This window comes from Myotis yumanensis, unplaced genomic scaffold (assembly GCF_028538775.1).
Source record: "Myotis yumanensis isolate MYYU_CA2020_CCGP unplaced genomic scaffold, mMyoYum1.0.hap1 SCAF_12, whole genome shotgun sequence".
NCBI lineage: Eukaryota > Metazoa > Chordata > Mammalia > Chiroptera > Vespertilionidae > Myotis > Myotis yumanensis.
Genome location: NW_027223763.1, coordinates 24798713 through 24812579, shown reverse-complemented (window position 1 = coordinate 24812579; position 13867 = coordinate 24798713). Strand labels below are relative to the sequence as shown.

The 13867-nt window shown below is 39.3% G+C and overlaps 1 protein-coding gene across 1 annotated transcript in view; it reads left to right on the top strand.

The window, feature by feature from the left end:
- INVS (inversin) overlaps window positions 1-13867 on the top strand; it is a 119469-nt gene that overhangs the window by 49928 nt on the left and 55674 nt on the right. Inside the window, exon 4 of the mRNA XM_070431063.1 lies at window positions 12251-12424. Coding sequence (XP_070287164.1) covers window positions 12251-12424 — 174 coding nt within the window. The remainder of the gene's footprint in view (window positions 1-12250; window positions 12425-13867) is intronic.

Genomic DNA, 13867 nt, shown 5'->3' with positions numbered 1-13867 from the left:
ATTTCTCAACAGAAACTATGCAGGCCAGAAGGGAGTGGCAAGAAACATTCAAAGTGATGAATAGCAAGAACCTACAACCAAGATTACTCTACCCAGCAAAGCTATCATTTAGAATTGAAGGTCAGATAAAGAGCTTCACAGATAAGAAAAAGCTTAAGGAGTTTATCACCACCAAACCAGTATTATATGAAATGCTGAAGGGTATTCTTTAAGAAGAGGAGGAAGAAGAAAAAGGTAAAGATAAAAACTATGAACAACAAAGTGACAACAAATACATATCTATCAACAAGTGAATCTAAAAATCAAGTGAATAAAAAATCTGATGAACAGAATAAACTGGTGAATATAATATGAATATAATAGAATCAGGGGCATAGATAGGGGGTGGACTGACAATTCTTGGGGGGGAGTGGGTGTGGGGGTGGGGGAAGAAACTGGACAAAAATCGTACACCTGTGGATGAGGACAGTGGGAGGTAAGGGCATGGGGTGGGTGGGAACTGGGTGGAGGGGAGCTATTGGGGGGAAAAAGAGGAACATCTGTAATAATCTGAACAATAAATATTTATTAAAAATAAATAAAATAAATAAAAAATAAAAATTTTTAAAAATCTGAGCGCACACACACACACACACACAGAAAGACAACAGTCAATACAACAATAGCCATCCGATGTGAATGAATCAAAATTATACCTATTTTTTTGTCAGATTGGCAAAAAATATAACATTTTAAGGTGTGCCGCAGAATTTAGTAATTATGTATGCCATGAGATGAAAAAGGTTGAAAATCACTGGTCTGAGGGGTACTCTTCTTAGGTGCTGAAGTTATTGCTTTCATCTAGAAGGATAGGTGCATGTGGGACAAATTACAGAAACCCATGATACCCTCCACCTTAGCCCACATGGGCACTGTGGGAGGACTTGATGAGCAGTGTTCTCAATCAAGGGTCATTATAGATGTTAATGATCTAGGACCATGTCAGTTGAGATAACAAATCCAAGTGGCTGGACCAGAATTAAGTTTGATCTCTAAGCCCCTTTTGGCTGGGCTGTTGCACAGAGGGGTGCCAACCAGGCCAGCTGAGATTGCTCTTAGAGGAAATAAAGAGACATTATAACCAGGAATGGGCAGGGCAGAATCCCAAATTTTCTAAATAGGTGTATATAATCCCCCATCCTTTTGTCTGATTATTTCCCAAGAGGCTGCCAAGGGGAGGTGAACTCGTTCTGGGGGTGGCCACATCCTGTAACTAAACTGCCTCATCTAGGTGTGTGAACCAGGAAGAGGTATATGAGATAGAGTGAAATGTCTTTTTCAGTCTTTTTCAAGGAGGCCATTCCAGGTCTTGACAATTTCAGATGCCTCAGCATGGTAGGGAGCATAGAATGTCCATCAAATACCTTAACTATCGGCCCATTGTTGGATGGTCTTTGTGACAAGGCACAGCATAGTCAGTCTATGACAGTAAGATGGTATGAAACACCCAAAACATGAAACAGTTACGTTTCATGTTGGTGCTGTGGGTAATCAGACTGCAATAGCAACTCTATAACCTCAAAAATGTCTATAATGATGAGGCATGAGGTGGCCCCAAGAGGAAGTGATCAGAAGTCCCTGCCAGAAAAAGACAGGGCAGTACCCTGTGTAATGTGGCCTTCTTCACTGCAGGACAAGTAGGCCAACTTAGGAGAATACACGAGTCTGGTATGTGCTTTGTTATCTAAATACTAAAGGCCCAGTGCATGAAATTTGTGCACTCAGGGGGAGGGGAGGCGGACGGGGTCCCCTCAGCCCAGCCTGTGCCCTCTTGCAGTCTGGGAGCCCTTGGGGGATGTCCTACTGATGACTTAGGCCCACAGGGAGCTGACCTAAGCCATCAGTCAGACATCCTTAACACTGCTGCTGAGGTAGGAGAGGCTCCCACCACTGCCGCTGCACTTGCCAGCCGTGAGCCTGGCTTCTGGCTGATCACCAGGGGGCAGCTCCTGCATTGAGTGTCTGCCCCCTGGTGGTCAGTGGGCATCATAGCAACCAGTCATTCTGCTGTTTGGTCAATTTGCATATTAGTCTTTTATTATATAGGATATACTTAGATAATTATGTTTTAATATAAAATATAAATTTATATTTTAATTAAATTTATATTTTATATTACATAATATAGAATGAAATTGTGTTCTATATTAAAATTTATAAATTTAATAAATAAATATAACATAGCCCTAGCTGGTTTGGCTCAGTGAATAGAGCGTCAGCCTCCAGATCAAAGCATCCTGGGTTCAATTTCGGTCAAGGGCATGTACCTTGGTTGCAGGCTCCTTGCTGGCCCCAGCCCTGGTCAGAGCATGTACAAGGAGCAACCAGTCTATGTGCTTCTCTAACATCAATGTTTCTCTCTGTCTTTCCCTCTCTCTTTCACTCTCTCTAAAAGATCAATGGAAAAATAACCTCAGGTGAGGATTAAAAAATTTTTTTAAATAAATATAAAATTATTGTGTGAAATGTTTTTATAATAAAATTACATTTTAAGATTAAATATATATAAGTATTAATTTATATTACAAACACTTTTACTTTGTGACCAGTCTATGATGATGTATTCATTGCTATGTTCAGTGCAGTGATGGATCCAGGTGGCAAGTGGCCAACAACCTGGGCAATGTAGGCATATTTAACAACCTGAGTCTAGTCACTCTTATCAGAAAATAGACGCTTACTGTGGGCATCCACATGAGTGGCCCAGACTGTTCAATTTGCAGCTACAATGTTTACACAGTTTTCCCCCCAAAAGAGGGGTGTCTTTAATCTACCATCTTTAGTCTTTCAAGTGACAGACCAGATGACTAGAGCATTGGCAACAGCCCAAGAGTTAGTAAAAACAGGCCCTGTCCTTAGGAGCAGCGTTTAAGGTAAGGAAGATGGCTTTCATTTCAGGCCACTGGGCTGACTGGCCTTGACCACAGGCATTCTAACAGAGCTGGACTACCTCCCAGTTGAGATTTAACTGCCTCCCAATGGACACCACCAGCTTTTAACTTAGCCAAGTGATCAGTCAACCTGGCCTAGGATTTCAGCAGAACTTCCTCACATTAAGCCAGCAGCTTTGCTTATAGTGGCCACCTGTACACGCCACACTTTGTCCTCACTGCCAGACAGGTCAGGGTACAGCAGGGATGAGGTACATAGTGCAGTTGGCTCTGTGCTAGGCTTTGCATTCACTTTCACTTTTGAGCAGCTGCTCGCTCCTGTCTCAGCCAAGTGAACATCTAATATTTTTTCTCCACTCAACATTTTATATCAGAGAGCAAGGTCCTCATTGCTCTCACCATTGATTCCCACTTTGGAGATTCTTGGCTCAGCAGCCACCATCACATGGCCTTTCAGCTTGCTGCCCCATTGTCATGCTAACATCCCTTCCTCTGCCTGCCCAGAGACCCATTCCACTATTCAAGCTGCTGGTTTTAATCCTACTCCTCACCATTCAGACCATTAACTGATAGGACAGTGGGGTTCCTTACCTCCCCAACCTTGCCCACCACTTAGGCATGATCTCAGGAAGCTTCTCATCCCTGAACCTGACCTGCAGGGCCCATGTCCTTACTCTTCTTGAAAACTATGTCTCTGTCAGCATCCCATCCTCATTGCCTGCATGCACTGTCAGGTCTTGGATTGCCTGCTGCAAACCCAACTCTAAGAAATGGCCCAGGTAAAGAGGAATCAAAACTTTGCATTCTTCTGGTATACCCTGTAAGTACATGCAGAGATAATCAGGCTTCCTGGAAGATTGCCTCTCCCAGTGCTATTGTGGTATTTCCAAGACTCAGTTGTGCCTGTAGCCATTACAGAAAAGTTTGATATAATGAGATTACTGACATTTGTGGCCTATATACTGATAGTGATTCTTTTAAAAAATTAATATGGTAAGTGCCTTGAGAATTTATAAATATCTAATTATATAGATACTAGAGGCCCTGTGCACAACATTCATGTACTGGGGGAGAGGGGGTCCCTCAGCCCGGCCTGCACCCTCTCACAGTCCGGGATGCCTCGGGGGATGTCCAACTGCCAGCGTGGAGCAGGCTTAAGCTGGCAGTTGGACGTCCCCTGAGGGGTCCTTAGCATTGCCGCCACCGCCGCTCACTCGCCCACTAGCTGTGAGCCCAGCTTCTGGCGCTCCCCCTGTGGGAGCACACTGACCACCAGGGGTCAGCTCCTGCATTGAGCGTTTTCCCCCTGGTGGTCAGTGCGCATCATAGCAACTGGTCCTTCTGTCATTCAATCGATTTGCCTATTAGGGTTTTATTATATAGGATCATTAGAATTAATAATAACATCATGTTTCCACTTCAGTTTTAAGTGTATCTTTTGGTGCCTACTATGATTAGGATTCAGAATGAAATATGGCAGAATGCCTACCTTACACTCATATGTGCTGTCATGTGCTATTATGTGCATAGTTATAATATCTCCAGTGTAAAATTATACACAGCCTATAAATGAACAAAAAATGTAGTACGCATTTGTATATATAGTGAACAATTATTTTCTCCCCAACTACAATGAGAGTAAATATATGTGCTGAGGACTCAGAGAATGCAGATACTAATCGGGGAAACGTGGTGTTCCAGTGGGGAAAGGAGTTGCTATAGATAGAGTTGGCCAAGTCTTGAGCATTAGAGTCTGTTAAAGTAATTGTTTCAACTGAAGAAGAAGCAAATAGTAAAGGCTCCTAGGAGCCAGATATAGAAACGATGGTAGCCATTTGGTGAAGAAATGTAGAGGTGGGGATCCAGAATATTTTGACGATCAGCTACCAGTTATCTAGAAGTTAATGATTAAGGCACTTGCCAGGGACAGACAGTGGTTTTGTAGAATATGATTTCAGATACTGCTGGTGCAGAAATATGTTCTCTTTTTTTCCACTCAGTGAGTGAAAGTAGTCATATTCATACTAAAGCCAAGAAAATACTTAGAATCTGGGGGTATTCTTTGCCTTAATAGAAGCTATTGCTTTAGAAGAAGCTGTTTTGTCTAGAGAAATGGCAGGAGCAGGACAAAGATCAAGAGTGAGGACCAGGAAGCTACCACTAGCTCAGTGACAATAACTATGATATCCCTCATGTCACTAGACTTGGGATTGCAAAAGATCATATAAGAACAGATTCTCTTTTTTTCATTGATTTTTTTTAGAGAGAGTGGAGGGAAGGGGAGTGGGAGCGGGGAGAGAGAGAAACATCCCATAAGCTCCCAACCCAGGCCAGGGATCGAGCCTACAACCAAGGTATGTGTCCTTGACCAGGAATCAAACCCAGGCTGACACTCTAACCACTGAGCCAAACCAGCCAGGGCAAGAATAGATTCTTATAATGGACTGAAAGCTGGTGTTAGCAGTTAAAAGGGTGAGGAAAGAGGGGAAAGAAAAGAAGTATAACAGCAAACAATCTTCTCTTTAAAATGAGCCTGTAACAAAAACTCAAAAATACATGAAGAAAGCAAATGATAAGGAAGCTAACAATATCATTATTCAGATCATGAATTCAATCTTAGTGGAAGAACACAAGGCAAAAGGACAAGCCACACAAAGAGAAGATATTTGCAAAGCCGAACAAGACTTAGTATCCAGAATATGTAAATAAATCCTACTGATCGGTAAGAAAGACAAATAGCTAAGATGGGAAATGAGTAAACAACACAAAAAGGCTATTCACAGAAGGAAGAAATAGCCAACAAATATATTAAAAAATTCCACCTCAAACAGGGAAATGAAGATTAAATCCATAGTGAAGCACAATTTTATGCCCATTTTATTGGCAAAAGTTGGCAAGTCTGACAAAACCAAGTGTGGCAAGGATGTGAGTGAAGTAGTAAAAATTCTCATACTTTACTAGTGGAAATGTGAATTGGAGTAGCTACTTTAGAGAGCAATTTCAACCCAGAAGTTTCAGAAATTCTTGTACATTTACCAGAAGATATGTATAAGAAAGCGTATTACAATATTGTCATAATGGTGAAAAATGAGAAACCTGCTAAACATTCCTCTAGAGAATAAATAAATGCAATATATTGTTTTCACATGACAGGATACCTTCTCCAGTAAAAATGTATAAACCAAAGCAACTTGTATAAATCTCAAAAATATTGCTTTGAATAAAAGGTGGCGAGTGATTCCTACAGCACTATTTGTATAAAGATTGGAAACATGTAAAACAATACTATGTACCTTATGGGTACATATATTTGTAAGAAATAAAAGTATTAAAACTTTCATTGGAATGATACACACAAATTTAAGAGAATAGTATCTAAAGAGGGAGAGAAGGTAATGGAATTGGGAAAGCGCAAAAAGGGAACATTAAGCATATCTGTATGTGTGTGTGTGTGTGTGTGTGTGTGTGTGTGTGTGTAGCCTGGCCAGCATGGCTCAGTGGTTGGGCACAAACCTGTGAACCAGGAAGTCACGGGGTTTGATTCTTGGTCAGGGCACATGCCCGAGTTGTGGGCTTGATCCCCAGTGTGGGGCGTGGAGGAGGCAGCAGATCAGTGGTTCTCTCTCATCATTGATGTTTGTATCTCTCTCTCTCCCTCTCCCTTCCTCTCTGAAATCAATTTTAAAAAATGGAAAATCTAAAGTAAAATATCAAGGTACTTCACCCAGAAGGTCTATGTTATTGTTATTAAGATTTAGTGAGGATATTTTTTCCTTAAAAATGAGCTCATCTTAGAGAACTGGGTGGACAAAATACTGTGCGAGTTTGAAAGTGGCATTCTGGGTTGGTTTCCCAGGTTCATTTCCAGTTCTGTTCTCCAGGTCAGAGAATTTTTCATCCTCTTTAACCCTTTTCGATATTATGCTCCTTCTCATGCATCTAGGGCAGTGATGGTGAACCTATGACACGCGTGTCAGAGGTGACACGCGAACTCATTTTTTTGGTTGATCTTTCTTTGTTAAATGGCATTTAAATAAATAAAATAAATATCAAAAATATAAGTCTTTGCTTTACTATGGTTGCAAATATCAAAAAATTTCTATATGTGACACGGCACCAGAGTTAAGTTAGGGTTTTTCAAAATGCTGACACGCCGAGCTCAAAAGGTTCGCCATCACTGATCTAGGGGGAAACCCAATGTTATAATCATTTGTATTATATATAAAAAAAAGAAGTTCTTGGTGTTAACAATTATGGGAAAATAAGAGGAGGATTATGACTACCTAACAAAAACAAAGCAAAACATTCCATGTGCCAGAGACATGAGGAAAATTTTTCACATTTCAGTGACATAACAGACCTGGTCATATCTGAGTTAATTTCCTTTTAGTGACTAAATCAGGGCTTTCCTGTAACTTCAGCTCTCTCACTTCTATGTTAACCATCAGCTTCTTAAGAATATACATTCTTTTGATCTATTATCTCCTTATTCTTATACTGTTTTCTACCCAGTCAAAAATGACAAAAGGAGATCCTAAAACAGTCTATACTCTGATTAGGAGGCCCCAGGTGGTCCTAAGCGATGATTAACTTCCAAATCATCCCCACAGTGTTTGCGTTATAAGAATAAACCTGAAAACTTGAGAAGTCCCAATTTCAAGCAATAGTGAGGAAATGTTTAGACAATTTGGTTTATAGGAAGCAAAGTAGCCTGTAACAGGGTCCCCAGAATCATAGAACATTTAGAGAGTTATAAAATCAGCTTGCTATCTCAGACTAATATCTTCCCCTTTGCCACTGACACTAGAAATATTCTCCTGATTTTGGCTCTAAGAGTTGTCCTTCCCCTGTGCTCATTCTTAGAATTGAATTTGCATTCACTGGGCATTTAATAAATACTTGTTCATGAGACCGAGGAAGCTGACCTTGATCCAACTGGATTATACTGTTTCTAGTCCGAGCTTTCTGATGTGTCTCCTATCAAATAGGAGAAGCTGGCCTGAACATATAGCTGACCCCTCCCATGACACCTGCTAAATTCCTATTGGGTATGCCCTTGTTGTTTCTATAGCATCAGTATCTGTAGGTAAAATATAGATATCCTACTCAATGTAAACAAAACAAAAAATCAGAAATACCATTATTTATAACATTCCAACTATTTTTATTCTTACTTCTCCCTAACCTTGGTTTTCTCCTTAATCACTAGCTGAATTACATATACCATGTACAGTCATATCTCCTGGTCTACCAGCCCTCTATTGTGGTCACTCTTGGTTTCACTTGACCGTCCATGTTTTGTTGCCTGCTCCACATTGGAAAACTGTTCATAATAAAAGTAGCAAACATTTACTGAGCATTTGCTTTGTGCACTGTTCTTAGAACTTTACAGATATTATCTTTATCATTTCATTTGCATAATAATCTCAGGTACTATTATTATTCTTATTTTATAGATTAGGAAGTAGAGGCACAGGAAGATCTTTGTAATAAGTCAAGTGCAAACATTTTACTGTTGCCTGCTTCAGAACAAAGCTCAATAACTGTTTGTTGAATGAATGAGTAAATCGGTTATTACTGAGATGTGCCATGTAGGTAGAATTTCCAGAATAATGTAAAATGTAAATATGCAAAGTACTGTGTCTGTAACTCAGTAGTTACCCCCATCAACATATTCTAATTGCCTTTTCCTTCCCTTTTCCTCTAAATTTCAGAATCAAAATGATTGTCTGATTAAATATTTTTAAAAGGTCATGATGAATTATTCTGTAATATTTGAAATGCTGTGCTCAAAAAGGTCAACCTTTTTATTTTTTGGTGTGAAATACCACATAGATTTGTTTTTCCTTGGGCACCTTTTCTTCTTTCAAAGAAAAGATGGCAAGAGATTTAGAGCAGGGTGCCCTCTTGAGGAAAATTTAGCACCTTTCTTTTCAAAAGTTGACACTGGGCGAAATGAGAAGTCCTGATAAATGATGTCTGCTATGAATGAGGCTCAGATACATGAAATATTAAAAAATAAGAGTAACAAAATACCAGATATCTGAGAATTAAGATTCTGTTATTACTTGATGTAGCAACTGTAAGAATTTTTAAATAAAAACAAAACCTCTAGACGATATCTCACTTCCTCTTATTCACTCAGAACTTCAAGTGATGTTTATTAAATACCTGTTTTGTGCCAGGAACACTGCCAAGCACAGTGGTCATTAAAACATAGCCTCTGTAGCTGACAGCTTATGAAGAAGATCACAGTGGAGGGAACAAACACATATATAGGTCATTATAAACTGAGAAAAGTATATGAATGGTATGAAAGGTGTGAGAATAAAGAACAACATAAGGCTGGTCTACTTTGGATGGTCAAGGACAAGCCTCTCTGAGAGGAAATAGCTGAGCTGAGCCAGTTTGCTTTTCAGTATGTTCCAAGGGTGGGGAACCTTTTTTTCCAAAGGCCATTTGGGTATTTATAACATCATTCTCTTAATATATTCACTTAATATAAATGTATGTTGCTATGAGAATAATCTCCTAGATATATTGAATTTCGAGTTCCACCTGCGGTTGCCTCGGCAGGGCCAGACCAAATGATTTCTCAGGCCTTTTACCACCCACAGGCTGGACGTTCCCCACTCCTGGTCTATTCCAAGTCTGCCCATCTGATAGAGACAGTCATTGTTGCTTTTAATCTTTATTGTTAAAAGTATTACATATGTCCCCTATTTTCCCCCATTGACTTCTTCTCGCCCACCCCCAAGGCCTTCAGCACACTACATATGGGTTATGCATATATATGCATACAAGTTCTTTGGTTGATCTCTTCCCACCCACCAACCTTAGACAGTCTTATGGACCCCATTCCTAGCCTTGTTCTTTCTTATCTCTGCCCCAATTCTTTTTATAATTTATCTTTATTGTTGAAAATATTACAGATGTTCCCTTTTGTTTTCCCCATTGACCCCCTCCATAGTGCACCTCCCCTCCCACCCCAGGCCTTCACCACACTATTGTCTGTGTCCATGGATTATGCCCATACGCATATATATTCTTTGGTTAATCTCTTCCCACCCAACCCATCCCCGCCTTCCTTCTGAGATTTGTCAGTCTGTTCCATGCTTCTATGTCTCTGGATTTATTTTGTTCATCAGTTTATTTTGTTCATTAGATTCCACATATAAGTGAGATAATGTGATACTTGTCTTTCTCCGACTGGCTTATTCTGCCCCAATTCTTGAGCTGGGTTAAATCCTGTCTCTGCCCTTTGGACAAGCAGGCAACTCTCATTTATCCTTTGCACCTCGTTCTTGCTCTAACTGGTCTCCTTCACACTAGAGCCTCACAGTCTTCACCCGGAGGGGGCGGGGGAGTTGCGGGGGAGAATGCTTAATTAACAAATGTCTTCCGTACGTACACTGATAACCCCTCATAGTAGAACATCAATGCATTATAATCCTAAACGGCCAAATTTCCAATAAGGTTAAAGGTGGAGAGGATCTCAGAAAGTGAAAAGGACAGATAACCCTGCCACTGTGCTTTAACTTTGAATAGGGAGAGGTAAAGGGGCATGAAGTAGGCAGAGACCTTGGTCATGCAATACAGTTGGGTCATATTGACTTTGAAATATCTGTAGTACTAAGCATCTTTGGAAAAACCTCAAAAGAACTATTTTTTTGTAGGGTTTTTGTTTGTTTGTTTCAAGGCTCCCATATTACACAGACATAGTATACTATACAATAGTCCCCCCTTATTTGTGGGGAATACATTCCAAGACCCCGGGTGGATTCCTGAAACTGAGGTTAGCACTGAACCCTATATGTTATGTTTTTTCCTATACATACATACCTATGATAAATTTTAATATATATAAATTAGGCACATTAAGAGAATAGTAATAACTAATAATAGAACAATTATAGCAATGTACTGTAATAAGAGTTATGTGAATGTGGTCTCTCTCTCTCTCTGATAACAAGATGGCTACTAAGTGCCTAATGGGCGGTAGGGTATGTGGCATGAATACAGTAAATGAAGGGGTGATTCTTGACTCACTATATAAAGAGATGATTCTAGCCCCAGGCAGGACAGAGCTGGATGGCACAAGATTGTATCACATTACTCAGAACTATACACAGTTTAAAACTTATGAATTGCTTATTTCTGTAGTTTTCCATTTAATATTTTGGACTGCAGTCACGGAAACCACAGAAAACGAAGCTGTGGATAAGGAGGTACTATTCTATAATGATTGACAAGGATCCCCTCCAGTGTGTTGTTCTACCCTTGTAGTGTTTCTTTTTCCAGATGAGTTGATTCTATCCAATTGGAAGGTTTAAATGATGTGGAGAGAATTGCCTCAGATGGATGGCCTGCAATGACTTCTGGGTTGGTGTTTAGGTGACTTATGAGTCAGGGACCCGAAGTGTGAACAAGGTGTGCTGCTACTTCAGTTGTACCTGTAAATAGCTGTTTTCCAGAAAACTAGCACCTCCTCCTTATCAACCAGATGACTGTGAACAACACATTTAACCCCTTTGAATCTCACCTGTAAATTGGGGTTTAAAATCTCTGCTTATTTCACAAAGTTACCATATTTTGAATATAAGTAATATGTGCTATATTGGTCAAAATATGCTAAAGATAATATACTTATTGCTGCTACTATATAGCAATTTGGAGAATACACCAAAAAACATAAAATGTACAAACTCCTTTGACCCAGTAAATTGGTTCCTGATCATTTATTCTTATGAAAAATTTTAAGAAAAAAACAAACCTGTTTTCTTCTATAAAGAAAACATTGGGAATAATATTAGAATGGTTAAATAAAATATGTCGCTTTTATAAAATGAAATATTGACCAGCAGCTATGTAAACTAGATGCATATGGAAAGGGGCTAGAAGGAAACATGAAAAAATTAAACAATTGAAAGAGTAGTAGAACTTTAAGTATTTTTCCTCTTACTATTCTGAATGTTATTATTGCAGCAGAATAATTAAAATACTTGAAACATTTTAAAATTTTAAAAAATTTGCCCATCCGATGTGGCTCAGTGGTTGAGCATCAACCTATGAACCAGGAGGTTGCAATTCGATTCCTGGTCTGGGCACATGCCTGGGTTGCAGGTACCATCCCCATTTGGGGCATGCAGGAGGCAGCCGATCAATGATTCTCTCTCATCATCATGTTTCTACCTCTCTCTCTCTCCCTCTCCCTTCCTTTCTGAAATCAATAAAAATACATTTTTTAAAAATAATAAAATTAAAAAAAAATAATGGCCTCAAACTAAATTTCCTCTTACCATCTCTTGTTTTTTATTTAGGGAAATTATCGTTTCATGAAACTCTTACTCACACGTAGAGCGAATTGGATGCAGAAGGATCTAGAAGAGATGACTCCTCTGCACTTGACCACCCGACACAAGAGCCCCAAGTGTTTAGCGCTTCTGCTGAAGTTTATGGCGCCAGGAGAGGTGGATACACAGGATAAAAACAAGGTAATGGAGCGCCAAAATAAAAGACAAATAAGAACAGGAAGCATGTGCTTCCTTTTATAATATGAAACCTCAAGGAAGAAGGCAGAAATTACCCCTCATACACATGATAGAAGAACTCCAAGTCCTCACATGCCCTAATAAAGTATTACACTTAAAGTCTGTCATTTTATCCTCCTAGCAACCATGTGTAGTAGATAGTACCATCTTCTTTATACAGATGGAGAAACTGAAGCCCAAGAAGATTAAAATTCTGCCCAAGATCCAAGTGGTGGGACTAGAATTCAAATAGAAACCCCTTATTGAACAGCTGGTTGTGATAGTGACCATGGTGTTAGATTTGTGGTGGCCGATGCATAGTTATTTCCTTTTGGTTCTAGCATCCGCCCTGGCATTTGTTGCTATGATTCACTATCTTCCCTGACTTTGAAGTTTAACATATTGTACACATTGGTCATTGTAATAGACTGGTTATTGCTCTGATCGTTTTTTACAGGGAAAAAATGTAGTCGTTAGTTAGACAAGTTCAATAATCCTCTTTGTTTCAACCAGGCACTTATTATAGAGTCTTGCTAACTGTAACACTCCCATGTAATTAAAACTCTTATGATTACATCCACAATGTTTATATTCAATAATTCATTCACTCTCATAGTGTTCTTTGTGTAGTTTTCTGATTTTGTTTAGTAGTCAATCACATAATCCAAAGTTCTGAAATCAACTTTGTTTTACAGCATACTGTAGACCAGTGATGGCGAACCAATGACACGCGTGTCAGAGGTGACACACGAACTCATTTTTTTGGTTGATTTTTCTTTGTTAAATGGCATTTAAATATATAAAATAAATATCAAAAATATAAATCTTTGTTTTACTATGGTTGCAAATATCAAAAAATTTCTATATGTGACACGGCACCAGAGTTAAGTTAGGGTTTTTCAAAATGCTGACACACTGAGCTCAAAAGGTTCGCCATCACTGCTGTAGACTAATATTATTCCTAACTCACAGCATCTCCGCAGTGCTAATATTTTACTGAAAAAAAAGCACTTTGATAAATCCACAAAGAATACTAGTCACTTAAGAAGCTATGAATTTCTTTGGGCTTTGTAATGTCTTCCCCAAATATTCTAGAAACTTCCTACTCTCTTCCAATATTAGTATATGATTCTGTACGGAACAGGGATGGGAGGTTATCCAGTGAGACAGGTGGAAATGGAACTCCACAGTCTAGGCAGGCACAGAGAAGAAAGTGAGACAAACGCCTAGAGCAGTGATTCTCAAAGTATCTGAGGGTAAGGATCAGTTTCTTTCATTTCCAATCTGTCACAGAGCAATAATTTTATGACATATAATATAAATGCACAACACCAAAAGAACAACCAATTAAAAAGGGGCCTAAAACTTGAATAGACATTTCTCCAAAGAAGATACACAAACAGCCAA